At 40.7% G+C, this 26,169-nt stretch overlaps 1 protein-coding gene across 1 annotated transcript; it reads right to left on the bottom strand.

Moving 5' to 3' along the window:
* Positions 1-18,667, bottom strand: sparc (secreted protein, acidic, cysteine-rich (osteonectin)). The gene is made up of 10 exons (XM_074648997.1): positions 18,529-18,667; positions 7,977-8,042; positions 7,599-7,652; positions 6,143-6,239; positions 4,883-5,004; positions 4,651-4,771; positions 3,096-3,229; positions 1,946-2,094; positions 614-762; positions 1-419 (listed from the first exon to the last, which is right to left on the bottom strand). The coding sequence occupies exons 2-10, from the start codon at positions 8,031-8,033 to the stop codon at positions 391-393; spliced, it is 912 nt and encodes a 303-aa protein (XP_074505098.1). The 5' UTR covers positions 8,034-8,042; positions 18,529-18,667; the 3' UTR covers positions 1-390.
* Between the last annotated feature and the right edge of the window lie 7,502 nt (positions 18,668-26,169).

Consider the following 26,169-nt stretch of genomic DNA (forward strand, 5'->3'; position numbering starts at 1 on the left):
TTTATTTAGAAACTTTATTTTCCACTTTACAGTTTTGTCTCCTCACGATAATGTTTCAGATTGATCTCCAATTAAAGCCCTGAACAAATCATAACATATATAATAATAATATTGTCAACAATACATTTACATCAGAGGTCTTTAGTTTCTTTACTGGGTGTTTTGTTCAACAAACAAGAGAATTCAAAGATGGTTAGTACAGACTGTGCACATTTCTCTTTTGTAATCTTTTTTTTAGTGGTATAGGTAGAAAAGGTCATTATTAAAAAAAAAACTAAAAAAAAAAGAATTTGCAATTAGCACCGTTACTGTGATTTATTTTTTTTAACTTAGGGATCAGCACCTCGTCCCGTTAGTAGCGACTAGGAGTTGTCATACGGCTGCTGGAGCTTAGATGATGAGGTCGTTGTCCACATCCTCTGCAAACACACACACACACACAAAGACATCCATCAGCACATTTATTTTATTCATATTTCAAAATGTAATTACAGGAAAATGAAAGGATTATTTATGGATGAATTAAGAAGCACAAAAACTAAAAAAGTGCAGAAATCGATTCATATTTATGGGTAAACCAATGATCTTTTTTTTGTTTGGTGATGATACTCACGCTCCTTGATGCCGAAGCAGTTGGCCCACTCCTCCAGGGCGATGTATTTGTCGTTGTCGGCGTCGCACTGATCGAAGAAGCGGGTGGTGCAATGCTCCATGGGAATGAGTGGGGCGCGCAGGGGGGAGAGCTCTGTGTGGGTCAGATACCTGGTGGCACATACAGAAAACAAGAGATTCATTATGGAAAACAACTTTTACAATAAAAAAAAAGTAAATTTCTGTGTTTCTGTTGAATTTACGTAATAAACTTAGTTCCCCTGAGCACAAAACAATTATGACATGATGATGAGAAAACTGGTTTGAGAGTTTGTTGAAATATAAGGCAACGTATCCTCATACAACGGTTTGTATGATATCTTACGAAAAGTTATTCCCCATTTTTTGTGTATTTTTCTACGAACGTCCAGCAACGTGACGCATGTTACATGCATACAGTCTTTTCAAAATAAACTTCCGTCTTCACAGGTACCAACTTGGTTAGGTTTAGGAGAAGATTGGAGTTTGGATTAAAATAACTACAGAAGTGGCGTAATTTAAATACTGAAGTTACGTGACAAATAAATCAACGTTAATGTTCACCCGGGACATAAACAGCGGTGTCCTGTGCAAAAGTCTGGTGTTTTTTGACCCACCCATCCACCCTGACCTCCTCCCTACACGGTGTTTGTCGCTCTTTATACTTCCTGGTTCACAATTATGGGGATGACATACGAATTGATTTCATGGGATATATGATGCATTACTTTTCATGGGTATAGCTACGAACGGTGTATGAGGACAGCCTGTCACAGAAGACGCTTTAAAAGTTCACTTTTGTGATCACGTAAAAGCAAAATGTCCCGTCTGCTTTTACATAAAAGCAAGTTTCAGATGTCTTTGTCCAATCATTGTCTACTTAAAACGCTTTCCCTTCATCCTCATTGCATCTCCTGCATAATGCTATAAATTAAATGCTTGATTTGAAATGAAGCAAAAGGAGAAATGTGGGTTCCTGGTGGTGCGTTTAGAGTCGAGCAGCCACATCATCGTCTTTTAGAATAAGTACTTAATAAAGTAGTAGTTATAAAGTGAAGAGCAGCTGCCTGTTGGATCCATCAGTGGTGCTGTGGTGTGAGATCAGAGGAAACCAGCCAGCTCCCAGTCTGCCACCAGCTCAACCACTGAGCCTGTTGCCTGACCAACACAGATATTTTAGTTCTGCTGACTCGTCAGAATCTAACCTGAATTCTGTCCAAAACACCTCCCCATTTTTCTTCCATCCATGAAAGAAAGTTGTGGATGCCTAACAAGTTTGTACCGCTATAATAAAGTGATTTTTTTTAAGGCGTACCCGTCGACGGGGTGCTGGTCCAGCTGGCCGAACTGCCAGTGGACGGGGAAGATGTACATGTTGTAGTTCTTCTCAAAGTCGTGAGCCAGCAGGTCCATAGAGTGCTCGCCGGCCTGCAGCCTCTTCTCGTTCTCGAAGATCTTCTTCACCTGAAACATTAACAGACACGATCCACATCAGCAAAACGTAAACTCACACACAAAAACACCAGAGCAGTTAAAGAGCCCTAATCGGCTTGTTGCATGGTGCAGATGTTGACTGTGAGCTATTTGGAGTCTTTAAGTACAAATCTGTGCTGCAAGTTTAATCATCAGAAATACTTTTGTCAAATCGTGGCTGCAAAGCTTGTGTTCTTTTGTTTGTAAAAGTTTGTTTTTCAGCTTTTCTTAACGTTCCACAAAAGCTAAATCATCTACGATGGGTGTAGTGGTGGAGTTTAAAAGCTGGTATAGTGGATCCATAACTTGTCTCTGGTATTTAGGTGTATTTCAGTCATATAAACATTTCCTCAGTCTGAATGAATCAAGTGTATAAACTGTTTGGATTAGACTTTGTTCTTTATGAGCCATTTCGAGCATTAATCTGTGTCTGGTGAACCAGTGTACAACATTTACCTTCACTATTGATAGTAATATCTCTCAATATTTGTGACATTAATGTATTATTTCTCTTGTAAAGGACTTTGGAAGCAAACTAAATCTTATTGAGTTGAATTATCCTGTGTGTAACGTGTCTTCTTATACCTTTACAAGGCAGCTTGTGAAAACCTGTTGACTATTGGTCTCCTTTTAAATAAAGTCTGTGATCTGATAGAGCACATTAAAGGCACAATATGTACAATAACAAAAAGACTCTAAATGCTAATCCTAAACTTGTTATGTCCCAAAATATCCTCTTACTGCAAGATAAAATATATTAAGCGGGTGATTTCTGTGTCATGAGGATCTAAAACTTGTTTTCTTTGTATCTGTATTGTATATTCTGCTTTCTTTTGAACCCTTATTTAAAAAAAAATCACATTTTACATTGTTGCTCCACTTCCAGGAGGATTTATGTAGAAGAAAAAAAGTAGTTCTGCACATTATAACATCTATATCACATTACATTCTCCATTGGGACCACTGACAGAAACATAAATCTGTCCACTCACCCTGAGCTTCTGCTTCTCGGTCAGCAGGTTGTTGTCCTCGTCGCGCTCGTACAGAGTCACCAGAACGTTCTTCAGCCAATCCCTCATACGCAGGGGGAACTCGCTCAGCTCGGCGTCCACGCAGGGCTCGATGACTGCGGGGACAAAATCAGTACTGTACTGTAAAAACTGTAACTTAAATTCATGAACCTCAAGCCTTCACTTAGGCACACAAGAGGAATCATGACATTTCTGACACATACAATAATTGAGTAATGACTAGTGGAACAGGAGCTAATTTGATGGACGGCATTTTTTTGTTTGGTTTGATGTGTGAGTCATAGTTCAATTGAGATGTGATTTGAAATTTGACCTGCATTCTATTTTAAAAGGCGTTTGTTGGCGTATTACTTGACCGTTTGACCATTACTGTAGCACTATGAGTTTATATTCTAATTAGTTGGAATAAATAAAGTTGTATTAAACTGAAATCTGCTGATATTTTTTTACATTTTATAGAAATTAATAAACTGACCTCTTGTCCATTGGGGTAAATTAATAGATAACTGTTTGACATTTTCTCAAATATTACTGTTTTTTAAAAAATAAAGACATCTTAAATCTGTTAAGTGCCATGAAAAAAGGCAGATTTTCCGCCAGTTAACGTCCAACAGCAAAAAATAATCTGTACCTCAATATTTAAGTAATTTCATCCTCAATTATCGCACATTAGCAACATGCATCCTGTTTTATTTTTGATCTACTGAACACCACCCTGATCTCCATTTGAACCTTTTGGACCTGACTCATCTCCTCACACTGAACATCACATATACACACACACACTCAGTTTGAACAGTGGAAGAAATGCAGCCTGCAGGCCGCCGGACAGATCCAGACATGACGGTCTGACTCACCCATCAATCACAGCAATGCAAAGAGTCAAAACACTGAACACACAGAGAGCTGAGCTGAAGCGTCTTATAGCTTCTTAGCATACAGATGATAGGAACTCAAGATACATCTGATGCCTCAATAGTGAACAAACAGACAGAAACCGATAAACAACAGAAACATGATGTCAAAACAAGACACAGAGGACAACATAAACACAACTTTCATAAACTTCAACTAAAGATAATGACATAAAGTTCCAGCTAAAGTGGTTAAAAGCGAAGGCAGAATAGAGTGCTGCAGGCATGACATATTTTCGTAAGCCAACCAGGAAGTTACCATCGCCCTGGTTTTCGCCACAAAAAGCCAATGGGATTGTTCCATTTTCCCCACAGCCAGCGTTAACATCTGGCTCCAGTGAGACGGGCGTGTCCCAGGGTGGAGGCCACATACTCTTTCAATGACTCCAAACAGTCTAAATCATTCCTAAAGTTCAGTCTTTTTATCGAGCTGTCTGTAATTTCTAATCACTCACCAGATCTCAACCCAAAATCTTAATGATAGCGGTCATTTTACTGACCATTAATGGTTTGTCTCCACCAACAACATGCATGCAAGATCAGGAGTTATGACCAGTGAAGTGTCAGAAGCACAGAGTGTGTGTGGTGGGGCGGGAGCTCACATTTGCAGGGTCCGATGTAGTCGAGGTGCAGCTTGTGTCCCTTCTTGGTTCCCTCCAGGGCGCACTTGGTGGCGAAGAAGTGGCAAGAGGTGTCGAAGGTCTTGTTGTCGGTGCCGCAAACCTGAGAAGGAAAACACAGACAGATGAGATCTCACAGCTCTGAGCTTCTGTGTGATTATATTTCATTAATAGCCGCATCCACTACGACCTTTTGACTGTTTCTCAAACTCACATGCTCGAACTCTCCCTCGGCAGCGGGGCAGGTGGTGGGGTCCTGGCACACACACATGGGGGTGTTGTCCTCATCCACCTCGCACACTTTGCCCTTCTTGCAGTGGTGGTTCAGGCAGGGATCTGTGAGAAGAGCACAGAGTTATTTCTCAGGAAATGGCCGAGCAGATACCGTGACCCAATCCAGACACAAATATTTTCCAGTCCTCTAGAGCAGTGTTTTTTTGCCAGATGCAACTCAAATGAAGTCATTCATGTGTGAGAGGATTAATAAGCAACAAGAAAGAGTTTGTGCCTTTAGTCGCTGATTCATGAAAAACAGCAGAAGTCACGGAAACATTAAACTGACAGGAGCAGAGCTTGTTTAGTTTAGTTTCTGTACTTAAAGGGACACCTTCAGTAAAAAGACTGTAATGCTTTATATTGTACTCAAATGTGCACAAACATTTCTGACTGCTCCTGTGCTATTTGCATATATCTAAATGATGTAATATGCAGACATTTGGTGCAAAATTGGCATTTATTGGTGCAAAAAACGAGCCTCATTACAAGAACAGTCCAATTCACAAAGATCAGACTCCTTTATGTTGGGATGCAATGACAGTTGTGTCATGAAAAATAAATAAATAAAGCTCCCCTACATGTCATTTGTGAAAATATATGAGAACAAAAAAAGAAAACTTATAAAATAGCATCAACATATAAAATGAAAACTATTAGCTAGGGTAGATTTTTGGGTGAACCGATGCTCTAATCTGTAATGCAGGGCATTTATTTTTAATGGATTATATTTCTTTAATTGTGGTATTTGCTTCTTTTAACAGAAGTAAAGCAGAAAATCCTTCAACAGGCAGAATTAAATGTCCGTACATTTTGTACAGTTGGGCTGTTTCCTGCTGTCAGTGGTTCAGCTGCTACATAAAGCTGGAACATGTAATTACAGCGGCCTGTTATTATGGGATGTTTGATTCGCCAGACTGAGGCTTCACTAAACGTTACGTTGCGGTCCAGATAGCGTAGCAGGACGTCAGAGGAGAGAAACGCAGCTAAATCAAATGTTGTCGCATTGTGTATGAGGTACGGTCGATGTGTAAAACAACAAACATGACATGATATTTAAACCTGGAGACACAGCCACCTCTCAATCTGAAGGATTTATAGAAGTTTGACTTCAGATTTTCATTTGAATTTGTGTGACTGAATTTGTGGTTATGGTAAATCTCCTGGGAATTGATGTAAATTTGTGCGCTTGTGAACTTACTCTCGGTAACAATTTCTTCTTCTTCTTCAACAATCTCGATGGCCTCATCGAACTCTCCGATCTCAATCTGGACTGGGTTGGCCCCCACCTCGGGCTCCTGGGAACAGCAGAGGTCAAAGGTCACACTGTAAGCAGCTTATGAGTCACATGCAGAGGAATTTAATGTCGTCTGGGGTGCATCGGAGTGAAGACAACCAGCTCCTCCAGTCAACCATTCTGATCTGATAAACGCTTTCTCTTAACTCTCTCTCTGAATCTCGTGCAACAGTCTTCAGGTCTATTTCTGCCCGACGTCCACTTAAAGCAAACCGCTTAAATACCCCTGGTTTTCCTCCGAAAAAGTTTAAACGTCACCACTAAAGAAGGTTCCTCCCTGAAGGCCAAACAGAGTCTGGGAGCAGAGAGACCATAATATCCAACAACAACAAGCAGCTGGGTCCACATGCGGTGAAGCCATGAAGAACGTAATGGCTGGTGGGCAGAACTGACGGCTAAAATTAACAGCTGTGGGATCTCTGGTCCCGCTGGACCTCTGGAGCAGGAAACGATAAAAGGTTCATGTGAAGACGCTTTCGTAAGGGGATATTTCAGCAGCTTAATATTGTTTACAACAGGCTTTTTCAACACATTTTTGTGTCTCCTAATGTTTTCATTAGGAGACAGCTGCCGTGTGACTACAGTATTCTCACCTCGGTGCAAATAAACACTCAGCACACTGTTGTGAAATACTGCAGACTTTCACCTCTTCAAGCCTGTAAACATTATTCAAATTAAACCGGCTGAGAAGAAAAAAGTCACTCCTTATAAGGATTCAAAATTGCTTTGACCCACAAGTCAAAAAGGTTGGAAACATAACCCTTTAGACATGGTGGCAGTATAACCCTTGGAATGATGTATAACTGATCTCCAGCAGCCTTTGCAGAATCAGAATACAATTATTTATCAAGTGCAATAAACACACAGGATGTTTTTGCTACTTGCATTTGGTTTCCAATGATTCTGTGATGGATCGATTTTGTTTCACAGGCTCAGTAAATGAGTCAGCTGTGGGCGTCCACCACCACCGTCACGTGAACAAATACCACTGAACTTCTCTGGCTGCAGAGTTGAAACCCCCAAAGCTCCATCACGGATCGGATCATGTCTCTGAGCAGCTGCATGGCTCAGGAAACACATCACGGACGCCAAATCAAATTCAGAAGAGAGCAAAAGTATTTGAGTCGAGTTTCACAAACAATGTACAAAGTACGTTTGAAGTTTATTTTGAAAAGAATGGGAGTGAGAATGCATTGACCATAACCTGCATCAGAGATCTATGCTCTTGCAATTCTTTGATTGAGGTGGATTAAGATATAAATTATTTAACGGCGACTTTAGTTTGCATCATTTAAGTTTTTAAGGAGAGAAGAAAAACGTGGCTGCTGTACTCTCAAACAGGATGAACATCTGGACTAACCTCAACAATCGTCTCCTCGGTCACCAGCTCTTCCACGATGGGCTCTTCCTCAGTCTGAGACAAACACACACAGATTAAACATTATAACTCATGTGCATGAACACACACTTGTGGGTGCTCATAGAACAACACACTTGCGTGAAGGAAGTCAGAAGCAGACAATGATCACACACACACACACAGTAGATATACACAGGAACTGCACTTGGATGGAAAACACACACGTAGCTGATAATCACACAGGAAAGGAGAAAGGAGGAGACACACTCAGGAAAACACACAAAGAGAGGAACATGCTCATAAACCCTGAAGCAGACCACACACACACACACACACACACACACACACACACACACACACACACACGGTATAACTCACGGGAGCAGCCATGGCGTGGCCAGCCAGGCACAGGACGAAGACAATCCACACCCTCATCTTCAAAGTCTGTGGAGACAAACAGACAGACAGGTGAACCGGTTTTCTTTTATTCAAGTTTTATAGTCACGTCCGCACAAACAAAAACTATTATTAAGTAAAGCCACATAAACTAATGTCTAGTTTTATGTTTGTTTTGTTGTAATTTTTCAATATCCTTTGGGTGTGGTACCTTTTACCCAATCTGAACCAAGGAATATTGTCCTTAAATGTTGAATTTATTGAATGATGTCATCTTAAAAGGACAACAAATCAGGATTATTGTACACATAGGGGTCCTCAGAGGGTTCCCTGAGGAACACCTAGATCATAAATAAATCCTTCTGTCCAGTCCAGTCGCACAGCAGTTCGTCAAATTTAATGTATTGATTCATGTACAAATTTTATATATTTTTCATGATGGTCAGTACAAAATCAATTCGTATGTAATCCACGTAATTGCACCGCGTAGGGAGGAGGTTGGGGTGGATGGTATGGGTCAAAAAACGCAGGACTTTAGCCCAGGAGACTGGCGTTCATGTTCCGTGTGAAAGTAGAAGTCAAATTTGATTTATTTGTCACGTAACTTCTGTACTTAAGTTACAGCACTTCTGGATTTATTTCAACCCAAACCTGCAATCTTTTCCTAAACCTAACTAAGTAGTTTTGTTGCTTAACCAAGTCAATTTATTCCTGAACCTAATTAACTAGCTTTATTTTGAAAAAACTGGAGTGGAAATTGACACGTGCGTCACGTGTCGCGGGACATTCATAGGAAAACGCAGGGAAACTATGTTGTTGAAAGTGGTGCTGAGCATCACGAAAAAATAATTTCTGTAAAATGCTCTTTAGTATATCACCATGTCAGAGCACATGCATTTACACAAGTCAGAAAATAATTTTCTCCTGATTTACTTGCTTTTGTTATGCACTTTGCAGCTTGCCCTCTTCTTAGTAGTACTAGTCGTAGTAGTAGGAGTTTGTTTGGAAGTCTCCCCTTTTAGTCGCAATGACAAAATCCCAAGAAGCAACAAATGCAAAGATTTAAAAATCAAGTAATAGCAAGCAGAAAACAGAAAATATTCAACTTGTACATGGCGACTCAGAAAATGTTTCTTTGTTTCACCTTTTTACCAACAAGAATCACAAAACACATCATTGTTGTTTCTCTATATTTGAGTTTCTTTATTGACTCGTATAAAATGAGAAGAATCAGTATTAGGATCAACAAAAAGAATCTGAATCTGAATAAAGTCTAATCATGAACCAACCGTACACTGAGGAAGCCCTACAGTCTTTCTGAAAACAACAGAAGCATCTGGACCCAACATGTAACACAGCTCTCTCTCTACAGACTGATGGAAACTCTCCAGTTTCCCAAACAAAACCCTCAGTGTACACTTTGTTTACTGGCAGCTCCTGTTGAAACTGTCTCTGATTGTTTGTGGGTTTGTTGAGTCTCAGTCCCAGAACATCATTTCACCCGCTGACAGGGATTTTCTCTCATTGTGGAGCATAAATCAGAGCCAGAGCACAGTAGCTGATTGCACTAAATAAAGCTTCAGAAACACGACTGAGTCAAAATAACTTTCTGCCATCTGGATGGAAACAGCCTCCTGTCTTTATGTGCGGTTTCACAACATTTTTCCACCTGAGGCAGACATACTTTAACTTCTCGGATTTCCACCAGGCTTCTGTTTGGAAAAAATACTTTCCGTACGGCTTTCCTAAACACATATTTACATCTGAAAACCCTGACAAATTATGTAAGAATCTATCCCTGATGTGTGATTTTGTGCAGTTGAATGAATGGAGCCAGGTTCAGTTCCTACTGGGGCTTTCTGTATAATACTTATAGTGATATGAGGTGATTCGGATAAAAGCCTCCACCTACAAGCTTGAGATATTAGATGTTCCTATGTTGCAATGTAAACGCATCAGCATGAATATGCTCTAGAGCTAGAGACGTAAAATAAAAAGGGTGAAAGACTTATGGTGGGCGGGTAGGGAGGTGGAAGGGTCCAACAAACACAGGACTTCAACCACGAGACCGGTGTTTGTGTCCCAAAGTGTTGCTGAGTTATTTTGAAGTTACGTTGACATTTGTGATGTGTTTTCCATACTTATGTTACGTTGTTTACGTACATATTTCATTTAGTTTACGTACTTATTTTAAGCTCCACCATGACATTTTTCTTAAACCTAACTAAGTCGTTTCGTTGCCTAAACATAACCACGACCATTTCACACTAACGACATGGCGTCAAATGACACGCGAAAAGCCTAAATCATGACACGTGGAATATCCTAAATGTCATGGTATTTATGTGCCTTCCCATGAGATCAGGTTGCCCACCAATAACAGTAACTCCACCTCGTACGTATTCTCAAAAGAGCACAAATGTTTCAGATCCTTGGTTTGGTTTTTCATTATATTACAATCAATTAGAGCCTGAAGAGCACAGTATTTGTATATGTAAGATTGATACCAATATCATAATTTGAGAGTTTAAAATGACAATCCGTTAGCCAATAGCTGTTTTTTTAACATAACCAAATATTTTTGATAACGAAAATGTGTTTTTTAAAGTCTTATGACCGATATATAGTCTTGTTTATGTACAAGTATAAACTTGCCTCCTAATTTATTTTTTATGATTCAGTACCGTATGGGGGGTTCTATGTAAGAATAAGGGCACTTTCACAAGCCAACATTGGTCCGTTTTAGCAAACTCTGGTACGGTTTGTTTGGGCAGTTGTGAACACAGTAATCATATTCTGGTTCGGACCAAAACAACCGGTCCGAGACCGCTTGCAAGAGGTGGTCTCCAAGCGAAGCCTGTGCAGTCTGCTTGCAGTGAGAACATAATCTGACTGCAGGAAGCGAACCAAAACGCAGGCTGCCTGTGTGGGCATTTGTTGAGATGGACACAATTAATGACAGGTTAACATGAGTGGGAGAGGACGGACTTAGTTGTTGGTTTGACATCTGGGCCGAAGAGAACATACAGAATATGCTAACCAAACGGACTATGGCTTGTGAAATCTCCCTAAGAGTGAGATTTGGCTTCTTCTTCTTTTACGCAAATACACATCCATGTGAAGTCTACACGTTTTGATATAGGCTCTTTTTCATCTAATCACAAGGAAAGCATCTATCCGTCTATCTGATTTACCTCTCGTCTCCATCTGATTGTCTGAGCATCCATTGTTGGTGAAACTCTTTCTCCATCTCTGCTTCTCCTCCTTCATCACGTCTCGTCTGAAGGACTAAATAAGGGTGTCTTTGTTCAGTAATGGAGCATGACGTTGCTTGGTCTTCCCCCCTCTTTCTCTATTAGTTATCTCCCTCTGCACCTCCATTAAATCAGCTGTTTCAGCCAGACATCCAGAAACGATCTGACATCAAACGGCGTATGGGATGTATACGGGTACGTTAACGTGTCTCTGGAGGCCGACTGTAAAGATCTAAGTCCTTGCTGTCATTTCATTCACCCACGTTTCCTTTATTTTTTGGCTTGATGTCAAAAACATTTTGCCTCACATCAGTTTGTATCTCTTGTTTCTGTTGAGTTTTTTACTGCGAAGGAAATTCCTCATGCAGGGCAATAACACAGAAGTGAGCAGACACAGTTTGTACAATACACTGTACTGAACGCTGCAGGAGATCAGCGGGGGATAATAAGATTTACAAAACAGAGCTGGGAATAGTTGGAATTCCTGCAGCTCGAATAAGAGGGCAGCAGGTTTAAACCAACAATAAATCAATAAAACTAAACCATCCGATCTTCTCACAGAACATTAAACTTTGGAAAATGTTCTTCTTTTGTTCTTTTAACATGTGCAGCGATTATAATCTCAGACTCGGAGGAAGTGAAGATGAATGCCACGTCTCTAAAAACACTGCCTTGAGGGAAACTGAACGTGACATTTTGGGGGTGGAGGAGCACTTTGCTCGGCTGGTTGCCGGGCGTCCTAAAGAACGTAGGAGGGCCTCTTGACACGAAGCGTCTGAATAGGCTAACATGTTTGGACAGATGCAGTGAAGAGGGTAAAGTTTGCATATAGTCGACTAGAGTGTTGACATGTTTGACAAATCCTGAAGCGACACAAGAATGTTCTGTCATTTAGACAATAAAGAATAATTGATTGTTCGCCTTTAGGCGCATACTTCTTCTGTTGTCACTTTCAAAATAGTCAAAGTGCACGTTCAGAAATGACTGATGTGTAATCCAGTTGTTGAAGATGTAGCATTCTTCTTTTTGAGAGCAAGTTTATTCATGTTTTATCATCAGATGAGCGTGCCTGGAGAGCCACGTCCTCCAGTGATACACCTCAAAACTGCAACAACAATTCTTGCTCACACCGTACCGCTAACTGACGAGAGAGAATAATTCTGGAGAATAAAACTAAAAAGCAACCTGATTATTGTTGCATCGTTTTGTTCTCCCTGTCCAGGGAAAGTACAAATCGTTAAGTGCTTAATGCAGAGTCAAGTCAGGACTTTTACAATAGGGACTACTGTTTGTGAAGGTCCAGAGATGAGAAGTCTTGGGCTTAGACGTGGAAAAATACAGAAACCCTGGCAGAGGACGCAGACAGTGACGTCTCCAAATAACCTGCACAAGGAAACGTCTCTGTACTTTTAAAAAAGATCAGCTAAAAAAAAACAACGAGGTGTTCTGCTGACGGGAAGTTTCGTAAAAAGAATTTCAGACACACATATAAGTCTGACTGGAAGCGACAGCTTTAATGAGATCGCAAAGAGGAGAAAATAGTAAAATGGTGTCATCTCCAGAAAGTGTGGGCTCAGTATTTGATTTGGAGGGACGCGGTGTTCCCGTCGTATGTCCGCTTTAACATATTCCTGTTTGGTCAGAGATCATTGGGCCGGACGAACTGACGTAACAGCAAAACAAATTATTTTATTTGGAAAGCTGCTCTCATAATCAAACAGGGCCGATGCTAAAAGGGAAACTTCAGGCTCATAAAGGGGCCCTTTTTCTCCTCAAATGTATTTAATTTGGGAGGTTAGTTAGGTAAGCAAGTGTAAACTGGCTGTGGAGGCAAACAACCTGCACTGGAGCTGCTATCGGCCTCACTTTCTCTCTAATATCTCTCTCTCTCTCTGCTTCAGATGCTCTTTAAAGGGAGCAGATTTAGAGGAATTCTTTCTTCTTCTCCTCGGTGACATAACAGGCGGGTTGGAAAAACAACCTGTAGCAGTCTGTGTGCCAGCAAACAGTGCAGACAAACAACACTGGCATGCAAAGGACTGAGACGGCAAATATTCAGTAAAGGCTCTGAGGAGAAACAGTGATTTCCTCTGTCTGAGATCTGTAGAGGGAGATTTGATCTGATCTGATCTGAGGTTTGATGAAAACATCAGGATTCGACAGTTTGTTTCCTTCTGATGTAGCAAGATAAAACTTTAATTTTGCATCCAAAATCATCTGCTGTCTCCATTTTTCATATCAGAAACAAGGACTGAAATTCCAAGAAGAAAAAAGAAACCCCACTCAAAAATGTGAAGTTATTATCAGAAGACTTTATTGTTTTAAAAGCCGGTTCTATCTGCGTTCTTTTCCGTTTTTTGTACGTATACTCCCATGTTTTGTGTGCTGTTTTTGTAAATGGGGTCTGCTGACCCTTTCTGACAGACAGACAGGGCTGTTTGACGGTAAGGTAAACCGACTGTGGAAGGGAGCAGCAGAAAAACAGATTTAACCACCTAAAAAAATGAATATCAGTTTAAGTATTCGCTATATTTAGAATAGTTTCACCGCTTTACTTCGTCATCAGAAAGCCCTTTCTGAAGGGGAATTTAAGCCGTTATTGTGTGACTTTCGGATGCATGCCGGCCGGCATCTAAGTTCCTGTATGTAACGTTACTGACTATAAGGCCGTATATATACTGTACATGTAGCAACGTCATAATTTTTATGCTAAAACATGCGTACTTTGACCAAAATGTGAATGTTCGGACACTAGGAACACTACAGGGAAGCTACACAATGATATCAAAACCTCAACAAAAAAATAATACACCTGCCCTATAAGTAATTTACTGTTGTAGACTGTACTGTACTTCTTGAGCCAGCAGGGTTGCAGCGTCTTTGTGTCTCTCTGTCGTCACCTGTCAGCTTCTATTACACTTGTTTCTTCCTTCAAACTTGATGGTGGTTCAGTATTAAAACAATAAAATCTAAGACAAGGAAGGAGTCTCTTCTACAATGGTTTCCATCATTTGGTCTTTATGACGGACAGATTTTTTTGGGAATGTGAAAGGTCAAACAGGTGGTGAAAACAATGTCAAGAGATCTGAGTTTGGCAGTGAAGCCTCTCTATCCATTGTCTGTATCAGTCTACGGTAAATAGGAGCCATTAATTATTGTAGTGCAGGGCTGTCCAGAGCTTTATGATCTGTCCCACAGACTTTTTTACTTGTCTCGTAGGCGCGGCAGGAGCGCAACCTACCAAGCATCTTGGAGAAAGCAGCACGCCTGGAATTTTCCACACGTTTCTAGATGCAACATGTGAACTAAGCTCTTTGTGGTCAGCTAACAAAGACACAGTCAGAAAATGTAAACTGTTATAAAGCTATAGATCAGATTCAAGGCTTTTAGTCTTTTTTCAGAGATGAATTCTACAAGCTTGGTCAATTAAAAGGTTGATCTAAGTGACCTGCAGCGACTGTAGCCCTTTCTATCTCCTCAACCGGCAATAAGACACCTGCCAAATGTATTTCTCTGGAGGGTTCAGGGGGAAACCCCTCTAAGTTACCTGGACAAAGAGCAGTTTCAGAGAGACCACCAGTCATCGCAATCACTCACTCAGGAAACTCTGAGCACAAAGAGCGCAAACAACAAGGGAAGAGTGGAGGAGCGTTCATGGGAAAAGGATATATGTAACCTGAGTTTCTCGTCACCTGACCTCTTTGACTCCCTTCCCCCTTGTCTTCATCAGGACACATCCTCTCGTTTCCTACTTTTACTGAATTTCACTTGAGGCAATAAACAGTTTGCTCTGAGCCAGTTTGATGTTTGTCTTCTCTCTGAGCTCTCTACTGTGGTTCGAGGCCAGACATATTATATGTCTCTGAGAAAATAAAAGCCAAACACATCTTGTAAAACACTGTATTGTTGTTCAGTCATGGACAAGACAGATTATTGGGTGTTTCTGCTTTCTGCATTTGGCTTTGATTGCACTTTGCTCTCTGTTCTCTTTGTGTCTTTTTACATTATTGTTATTACTGTTAATGTCTGCAAAGATAAAATGGTTCAACAACTAAAATCTTTGTTTTTACATCAGCAGTCAAAGTCTCATTGGTGTAAATCTGTAGTTGAAATGCCTTTTGTCATCTCCAGCGACCCGTCTCGGTCTTGCTATTGTAGGAACACTGTGAGAGGCCCGAAAGCATCACCTTTATGTGGTCAGTATGGCAGCCAGCCAGCAAGTCAGTGTGTCAAATAAAATCACTTTGACGTTTTTAAATCTCTGATTATTATAGTCTTCCTAGTGGCAATAATTAAAACTTCAGAGAAACATACAATAATATAAAACACAACTCTGTCATATAAATGCGGCTTTTGCTGCCCTCAAATAAATGCCCGCTAATAACAGTGATTCAACCAGCTCAAGAATGAGTTTCCGTTATAGCTGTCTGTTCACCTCACACAGCCACACAGGAAGTGATGTCTTTTACAATGTTGGTTTGAAATAAATAGAATAATTGTAGAGCTATGATGTAATCGTTGCTGGATTTTTCCATCTCAACAGGATGAGTCACATTTAGTTTCTCTCTTTCCACCTTTTTCTCTGTTAACTTTCATCATCTTCCCTCTCCCAGTCTTTCTCTCCATCTGTTTCTTTCTTTGTCCTTCTTGCCGACATTAACTCCAGACTCTTCTTCTCCACATTGAGTTGCAGCTGCACAATCCGTACTTCCTATCGGGGGATTAGAGCTTTTCTAGAGATTGCCAAACTGGCCCAGTATTTCCCAGCATCCTCAGCTTCAACGCCACTACCCCCTCCCCTCCCCTTCCTCCTCCTCCTCCTCCTCCTCCTCCTCCTCCTCCTCTTCGGTTCAGACCTGCCACCTCAACAATTAAGCAGCCAGAGACGCTCTGTCTCCTCCTCACTCATACTAATGCAGACACTTTGTCCTTCAGTCTTCCCAGACAGGTGTGACGAACGCGGAACAAAAGAAATTAATTTAGAACCACAGAACACTTTTAAACATGTTAGTCAGACTGAGGAGTGAGGACAGGAGTAGAGAGTATAATGTGTTTTCAGAGCAAAACGAATCTGTATCATCTCAGATTGTCTCAAACAACTTGCAAGAAGAAAGTCAGAGGAATTACTACATTTCTTGAAACAAAAGATGCCGAAACATCTACAATATTTCCACTTGATGCAACCGTACAACCTTAAATAAACATGCCGTCTTGGGTTTGAATAGTATAATAAAGGGCTGGAACAAGCAAATACAGAATATTTGCTTTATACTGTATCAATACTGCAAAAATTTCTGGGGAAAAATGCCAGTACAGCTAAACTGCTGGACACTTCACTGAAAAGTCCTTTCCGAAGAGGCCTCAAGTTTCCACATCACGCGTGTCAGTTGAATATTGGACCATGATTGGTTACTAGTTGTGATAGTACAAAATCATCTCGTACGTCTACGTGTTAAAACACGTATTTAAGGTTTGCACAGAGAAAATATCTTCCTTCAGCAGATGCATATGAAAACACATAGATGATTCTGCATAGTGAAGGTTGAATATCCAAGAAGGTACAACATGCAAAACACATTTTTTGAGTGGAGGGGGGCTTTAAATATTGATCTCTTTAAATCTTTTAATCTACATTTGATTGTGTTTTTTAAATTTTTTTTAGAGAAACTAACAAAGCAGGTTTAGAAAATCAGTTTTCAATAACCAGCACACCCACCCTGACTACTGTTGTTGGAACCTGGCTGCAGGGATTTGCTCCCATTCAGCCATAAGAGCATTAGTGAGGTCCAACACTGATGTTGGGTGATCAGGTCTGGCTCCTTCCAGTTTGGTGTTGGATGGAGTTGAAGTCAGGACTCTGTGCAAACCAGTTAAGTTCCTCTAAACCAAACTTGGAAAAGCATTTCTTTATGGATCTGGCTTTCTGCACGTTGTCATGTTGAAACAGGAAATTTCTCTGAAAAACAGCCCTGGACCAAAACCTTCAACCAAACTATGCAAGGATTTCAGCCTCTTTTCTGCAAATCCCTTTCCCCGTGGGTGAGCTTGAGTGACGTCCCGAGACACTTGAAGGCATCTGAACTAACTCACTGAGCGCTTTAAACAGCTGGTAACTGATCGCCATGGCAACCCGCATTCCTTTACATGGGAGTAATCAGAGAGGGGGAGTCACGGAGGGATGAAGGCAGGGAGAGATATTTGTCGGAGAAAGGCTCCCATTGCTCGACCATGCAGGCTTTGTTGGAATCCCGTCCACCCCCACTCCTTCTCATCCTCTTCCATCTTTTCTTTCTTTCTTTCTTTCTTTCTTTCTTTCTTTCTTTCTTTCTGTCTAGCTACTTTATTTTCATAACTTAAATCCTGCAGAATCTGTTAACAAAACTGGGAAATCTTCAAAAAACAAAGAGACAACAGCAGTTCCTGCATCTAAACTAAAGTCTGACCGTGAATCATAAGTTTTATAAAGCATTTGACAGCAGATAATCAACCCATAGGATACAACAAAACATAAAAACACTCAAAAATTAAACCGCATCTCCTTCCTCCCCCAAGCTTTAACCCACAATCCCCCTCGCCTCCCCCTCCTCCTCCTTCTCCTCCTATTGCCGATGTGGCACACAATCACCTCCGGAGAGATTGAATCCTCATAATCACAGCTTGTTTACCTGCAGGGAACGATTTTCCTCGCAGCTGTTTTGGCAGTAATGACAGAGGAGATTGTTCACTGAGGTTTGAGGCCACAGTGAGCTGCCTGTTAAACCAGATGCCTGTCCTGTTAAAATAAGTGTAGATTGTGGAAAACTGGGTGGAAAATTGAGAAATTACCACCTCAGAGCAATGCAGGCAGCTGCTGGAGAATCTGCTGCAGGTAATCAAGTGTGACTTTTCAATACTGGATTGGATTTTTGAGATTGCAGCAGGTCAACTGTGTGTCTGTGATTTTGCTGCTTCGTTCAGACTTGCAGAGAAAGAAACTGCATATTTTACTTGATTTATCACAACTGGAAAAGAAATGTGAATCCATTTTAGGGCAAAAGAAAAACAGTTTTTAAAAGTTCATCTTCATCAAACTTCTACCTCAACATAAAAGTTTTAAAGCAGGATTATCACAATAAACTAAAAACCTAAATGTGCCAGTAAGTTCCTGCCAACTTTGATTGTTCTCTCCCTCCATAAATTTCACAGACTACAAAGTGAAATATTAAGTTTTCTCCAGACCTGCAGTGTCACATGATAACTGATAATCAGAGTCAGGAGGCGTGCAGAGTGAGAGCGCTTACCTTTAGCTTTGCAGAGCAGGGAAACAGTAAGAGAAGTCAGCTGTATGCGGGACCCAGGACGTTCTAACAGCCTCAGCAGTTCACACAGAAGACATTTCCAGTGGGACGTCCCAGATTGGACACAGACCCCCACCTCCCTACACTCAAACCTCCCATTACACCCTCCCTCTCTCTTCCTGCTCAGTTCGTGGTGTAACTGAGTAACTACACTTTCAGAAATACAGCTTTAAACCAATGCAAAGATCTTTCTATCAGTTCAAACCTCTTCCTCTCTCTTTCTAATAGATAGCATGTTCATTTACACCTTTTTTCCTCTTAGATATGTTCATGTTGACGTCTTTCTTAGAGCTATATGTAGAGATCTATAATTCCTTCCCAGATTCTATTAAAAACTAATTTCTTCTTTGAAGTAAAATCATGTTGAGAAACTTTTGTTTCATTACAGACCCCTGAGATGTAACTTTTATTACGCAACTTGTGATCTAGAACCTACATTGAATTAACTTTTAATTCACCAGCTATGTTGAATAGGTTTGAAGTTAGTTTGGTATTATTATACAGCAAAATTAAAGGAACATTGTGTAGCATTTAGGGGGATCTATTGGCAGAAATGGAATATAATATTAATAAGTATGTTTTCTTTAGTGTATAATCACCTGAAAACACAAATCATTGTGATTTCATTACCTTAGAATGAGGCGTGTGTTTGTATCTACATATGGAGCAGCCCTCATCAAAGAGTCCACCATGTCTCTATACTACAGACTGTATATAAAGATGGATGACATGACAGCTCCTTAAAAGTGAAGCCACAACATCTGGATCGCCCCCTGGTGGCTGGCTGCAGTATAGGTCATAAATCTGGCCTCCTCCATGTTAGTGGATGGGACAGGGGCCAAACTGAAAAGTCAAAGTACACGTCAAACACATTTTTCCCAAAGATGGTTTCTGTCATTTTAGGTATTTCTTATCACGCTAATGTATGTTCAAGGGTTCAATTTTCAAATCCGTTTTGTTTTAATTAGTTATTTGATGCTATAAAAAGGGGTGGAGACGTCATGATTGACAGCTGTGAATCTCTTGCTGACAAGCTGCAGCCGTGCTCGGCTCATGATTGGTTCAGGCGGGTGACCTTGATACTGCGGCTCCAAATGACATCAAAATCTCAAGATGGCAGCTTCTGTATGCAGGATATTTTGGCTTCACTTCTGTACACAGGGACGAAGTGGAAACGCATCATCCACCTTTATATACAGTCTGTGGTTTCAACAGTAGCCCAGAACGTTTTCGTATCAGCCACCGTAGTTCTTTTATACGCTTGGCAGACAGGACAAGTTTCAGTTGGTTGCAAAGTTCGGCCAAACTAAAGTTGGGAAAAGTTTAACGTTTAACTGCGAAAGGCCGCCAGAGAGTGCCTGCAGCCAATCGGTAAACAGATCCTGTGACGTGTTGACTTATGTTACAAATAATTTCTTCCTGCCTGCAACTCATGAATACGCCTACCGCAGAAAAATGTAATTATTGCAGCGAGACGTACTTCGCCGCTGCCCGGTGTGAACTTAGTGTAAGGCACACACACACACACACACAGCTCAGTCTGAGTTCCTGTAACTCAGTGAAAACATTCAATCCTCTGGGGAGTTGACAGCAAACGTTCCGCCTGTGGAACATTTACCTCATCACAGATTCACGATTCACTTCTCAAACACCTGCCGTCCACTGACAGACAGAAGCAATCGAGCTCCAAATCCATTCCTCACGCCCTTTAATGCAGACGCTGTTGTTGGTAGATTGCTCCTGTCTGTTCCCACAGAGCTGATGTGAGAAACAGCTGGATGGGAGGGAGGGTGGGAGGAGGATGCAACGTGGCGTTTTCCATTCTGCCTGGAAGCCACAGTGCAGCCGATGATGGAGAGAAGAGGAGGAGGAGGAGGACAGGGGGGGAGGAGGTGTCGTTATACCGTGAGACTCTCTCTTTCCTCCTCCCACATTCATCCTCTCTTTCACCCTTCCTCCCTTTTTCCTCAGTTTGTACTTTTTCTGTCACCCTTCTTTTATTTTCTCCCCTCCCCTCCTCTCTCTCTCTCTCTCTCTCTCTCTGTCTCTCTCTCTCTCTCTCTCTCTGTATACGTGGCAGTTGTCTCTCTGTATTTGAGTTAACATGTCTCACAGACATGATGAAGTTGAAGAGCTGCAATTATGTTTTCTCAATTGCTGCTGAATTATCCATCTGCAGCTCTGCAGGTTGAACCATGTTGAGATCTGTAATATCACTTAAGTGCTCACAGACACTTCACAAGTCTACGGAGTAACATTATTTAACACTATGAAAGCCACTGCAGTCACACACCCTTCTCTGTGCCACGTTATACACTCAAAAAAGAGCAGAAAGAAAAAAGAAAAAACGATCTGTTTGGGTATTGCGAAACAAAAAATAGGGAGTATTTGGGCTCTTATCAGAGAGCACTCATAGTGTTTATGTGAGGCTGTACAGGCCTCTAAAAACACAACTGACTTTGGGAATACCTCATTTAAATTACCAAATTAACCCTGAAACTGAAGCAGCTAAATGGAATTCAGCCATCATTCATTTATTATTTCTACCTGTGCTTTTCCTGCTGTGATATGTGAAAATGTCTTGTGTGAAAAAGGCAGATTTTCCAAAGCATTCATTGACAGCTGTTTAGTTGTCCCCAGCTCCTCCTCCTCCTCCTCCTCCTGATCACTACCTGCCTGCATACCTGTCCCTTATTGCCCGTGATTAGCCACATGGTTTCCTGCCAGCTGCCTGTTTGGGATTATAAACTGTTTTTCTACTTCACCTGCTCTTCCTATGTGTCCTGCTTTTGGTTCCTCTGAACATCTAGTAGAAATATCACAGTTTCATGAGTCTTATGTTCAAGTCTGCATGTGCTCTTTGTTTCTCCTGGTTGCAGCACAGAATACTCCTTTGTGTACAATAAACATAAAGAAAAAGTGAAAACTTGGAAGGAAATGCAACAACAACAATTTGGCACCCAATAATTAGAATATGGACTATCAGATGAAAAACACTTAAACACCTCACAGTTCAGGAGTGCTTCATAAATAGCAACACATTAGAGCTGTTCCACATCCCCAACACAAAGTAATCACTGGTTGCTTTGTCAAAGGGCTACATTTCTGTGAAGTAGTTTTTGAGATAATGTGTAAAAAAAACAGATTCTAGCAAAATTATGATGTGATGACTGTAAAATACTCATTAATTTAGCAGTTGAGTTAAGCTAGAAATTTGTAATCTGATATCAGTTAGTCACAGCTGCTCGGTGACCAAAGTTTAATGTGTTGAGTCAACTCTACAGTATGTGACCCAATGCAACATATACTGATACAACGATTCATAGGATATCTTACGAAAGGTTATTCCTTCTTTGTATTAAAAATCTAAATAAACTTCCGTTTTCACAGGTTTCTACTTGGTAAAAAAACTACTTAGTCAGGTTGAGGAAAAGATTGGGATTTGGGTTCAAATTGGAATAAATTAAGTACGGAAGTTAAGTGACAAATTAATCAACACTGACTTCTGGTTTCAAACAGGAACAGTGGCCTCCTGGGTGAAAGTCCGATGTTTTTAGACACACCCATCCACCCCGACCTTCTCCCTTACGTGACAAAATGATTTTGTGCTGATCATCACGAAAAAAAAAGTGAAATTCGTGTCTATGTACACAAATCAATACATTCAATTTCATGACTTTCAAGAACTGCTGTGCGTCTGGGCTGATCTATATTAATTGATTGTGTGGGATATATACGAATTACAGTGCATTACGCTCCGTAAGTATGAATAGATGATGATAGACTACAAGTTAAATGTGTTTCTTATCTCATTCAGTGGACATTCATAAAACAACTGAACCTCAGAGACCGGCTGAATATTTGGAGGGTTAATTTAAACACAATGTATTTTTTAACCAAAATTTCCAAAACGTTTTTACTTAACTTTGAAGAGTTTCATTGTGTTCCTCCCTCCCTGCTTTGCAGGCCCACCTGTGTGTATAAAGTGCAGTAAACTTCAGCCCTCACAGTGTGTGTTCGAGTCTAAATGAGAGAGAGGGAGGTAAAGGTAGGGAGGAGGTAGATAGATGAAGGACTCCGATTATTTAAACCCATAACAAACATCAAAGCTACTTTTTTTAACCACTATTTCCTCAATAAAATCACACTGGCTCTTAAAATGATTGCTACTGTACGCCACGGGACAGGGAGCCTTTTCACTTTGATAGATGTTTTGCCTACAGTCAACCTGCTCCTCCTCCTCTTCCTCCTCCTCCTGCTCGACACACAGCAGCAGAAGCACAAAGTATAAACACCCAAAATAAATGATGGGTCTTTTTTAAGGGTATTTGTTTTTGCTCATATGAACAAACTTCAAGGTGTAAATGACATGTTTGTTGTACAGCGCCTCTCGTTGGTCAACCAGTCAAAACGTAGATTAAATTAGAAATAGAAAACTTCATAGCGCCCTCAAGAATGAAACTAAATAAGATCCAAATAAAAGTTATTACTGGCTGCTATGTAGTTCCTTTGAAACAGATGTTAATTGCTGTACTTTTCTTTTAGATGCCCGAGGTCTCGACGGGCCACTATGACCTACAAGTTGAGTCACGTAACCAACATGGAGTAGCTGAACTGGAAACAAAACACCAGTCTCCTGGTTGAAAGTCCTAGGCTTGTGGGACCCATCTACCTCCCCTCCCGCCCACCATCAACAGTCTCTCTCACTTTTTATTCTACGTCACTAGCTCTGAGCGTAGCATATTTACATGGACGCATTTACATTTCAGTCAGTAATGACTTCATGGCGTACAGATAACACGCCAAAAGCAAGAACGGTATTCTTATTGCACGCTAAATGCAACCAGGCTGAATAAAACAGTTCTGCACAGTATGCAGAAAGAATACTAAAGTATAAGTAAAAGTACAGGATTAAGTACATGAACATGCATATATCCAATGTGCAGATAATATATATAGGTATGTATTGATATAGTACTGAAGATTGTTTGGTTGTGATACGCTGGTCCAGGATTTGGATCAACCTATATTGTACATTCTGTTCTTTAGTCTGGATTCAGCTAAACGCCTAAAACGTGACAGAGCAAACTGTTTGTGCGTTCAAGGGAAGTCTGTGATTTAGTAGTTCCTCAAAAACAGGCTAGCTGAGCCGCCACACAGGGACAAAACCATGATGGAGGGTTACAGGCTGTAATTACAGCGACTCAGAGGACAGCAGATGAGCTCAGAGCCTGACCGCTGGGACTCGAGTCCAGATTTGTAGGGATTTGTAAAGGACACGTTGTCGCCCACATTAGGTGTCTGAATTCAGCCACGGTGGGCGCAGACATAATTATCCAGGAGGGGGAATGTGAAGACAGAAAATATGTGGTCAGACAAAATCCGTACAGGTGATGACAAAACGTGTTATTGCTGAATGTGGTTTGATTGTATATATCCACAGATACAATCAGATGACGGCACATGCAGTTTACTAGATAACAAATGGACTGATGGTCATTTGAAAATCCTCTCACAGGCAGAGACGGTATAAAATGTGTAAACAGCCTGTAAGAAATACTTTAGGTAGGCGACTTAAACTATCATTCTTTCTAATAGCCAGCAGGGGGCGACTCCTCTGGTTGCAAAAAGAAGTCTGATTGTATAGAAGTCTATGAGAAAATGAGCCTACTTCTCTCTTGATTTATTACCTCAGTAAACATTGTGAACATGAGTTTATGGTCTCAATTGCTAGTTTCAAGTCTTCTTCAATACAGCATGGTGTTCATTTGGTAAATTATGGTCCCATTTAGAGTCAAATAGACCATAAAGCAGGGGATGCTTTAGGGCGTGTGATTGACAGGTCGTGTAACAGTGTGTTTTCAGTACATGAAAGCTAATTATAACATTCTGGTCACCTAAAAGTGTCTTATTCGGCGTTCGGTTGTACTTAGCTCCACCCTTTCCTGTCACTTCTCGTTGCAAAAAAAGAAGATGGAGACGGCCAAAACAGCAGTCCACAAACCAATAGGTGACATCATGGTAACTACGTCCACTTCATACATACAGTCTATGATTTCCCTTCCTTTTCTTAAATTTCTCTTGAGCCAGTTACCTTAAAGACATCATTATTAGAAACCTGTCTGAAAGGAAGTGGAATGAGTAGTATCTGTCTAATGTTTGCTAAGATTAGACACCACTAGCTGGCTACTGGTCTCACAGTAATACAATAATGTCAGACAGCGTGGTACAAGATGTGTTTTCTGGGTTGAAACAGAGGATGAAACTCTGGACTGAGTCAAAGCTGCAGACGGCAGCAGCTGCAGACAGTTTGGTGACGTGTAAACTGCAGCTCGGACACAGTGTACAGACATCAAACACACACAGACACACACACACACACACACACACACACACACACACACACACACACACACACACACACACACACTCACTCACACACACACACACACACACACACACACACATATTGGCTTGAAGTTGAAGTGCTTTCAGCTCTCAGCACATAAAACATAAAACTAATTTTTAAGCTGAAGTGTGGACGGATGGAGGGCAGATCTTCTGATTCGTCTCACTGAGAACAGAAAGTACCTTTAGAAGAGCTGAGGAGTTGGCAGAAGCAACCTTCACATTTACTAGGAAACAGAACCCCTTGATTTTATATTAAGTTATATTAAAACTACTGAACAGTCTTTAATGCTCTTCAGTCTGCTCTTACAGAAATAATAACTTAATTCAAGGTTTAGTTAAGGTAAATGGCATTTATTGCACAATTAAAGGGAAATTAAGGGATAAAACTTTAAGACTGAAGGGAGCCCTGAGTTATTATCATATTCAACAATGTGTGCAATTTATAGGTATTTCTAAGCTTTTATTTTGTTCAGGGTTACCTAAAGTTCTAGGAGTTTAGTACATTTGTATGCTCATTAAACACCAAAAAACAAAGTTTTAGAGGAATGAAAAATGAAGGGATTACTTTGCTAATTCTTCGAGCTGAGCTTAACACCAGTGAGACAAGAAATACACAGTTTCTCCTAAAGGTGGCACCAGAGAAAGGTCAAGTTTTTCATTCAGCCTTTATAATTGGACGTATCAAAACACCTGGAAGAAAGAATGAATACATTATCTGAAACTTAAAAAAACATAAAAACAGATGTTTAAAAAACCCAAATTGTGATGTTACGGAGAAGTACACTTCGTTTTTTGTACGAATTAGACAAACAAGACATAAGGTGTTAATTAGTGAGCTTTGGAGCTGCTGATGGGTTGATTCTTTTACCTTCAGGCAGAGCCAGGCTCGCTGTTTTCAGTCTTTATGCTAAGCTAGGCTAACTGCTCCCTGAACCTCACTTCATATTTGGCATACAGACTGTGGAGAGTGGTATTAATCTTATCATCTAAAGCTGCCTTCACATTGACGTTGAGCCTTGCAGAGGCAAAGCGCAGCACAGGTATAATATGTCATCAAAAAGTGTGCAAAGAACGCCATTCACTGTTCTAGGCAACAACAACAGTTGCAGCTGTTATCTCATTGGTTGCACTTTGAAAGGTCAGCGCCAACCAAGCTCAAAGTTGAAATAATTT

The sequence above is a fragment of the Sebastes fasciatus genome, chromosome 10 (genome assembly GCF_043250625.1).
Source record: "Sebastes fasciatus isolate fSebFas1 chromosome 10, fSebFas1.pri, whole genome shotgun sequence".
Taxonomy (NCBI): Eukaryota; Metazoa; Chordata; class Actinopteri; order Perciformes; family Sebastidae; genus Sebastes; species Sebastes fasciatus.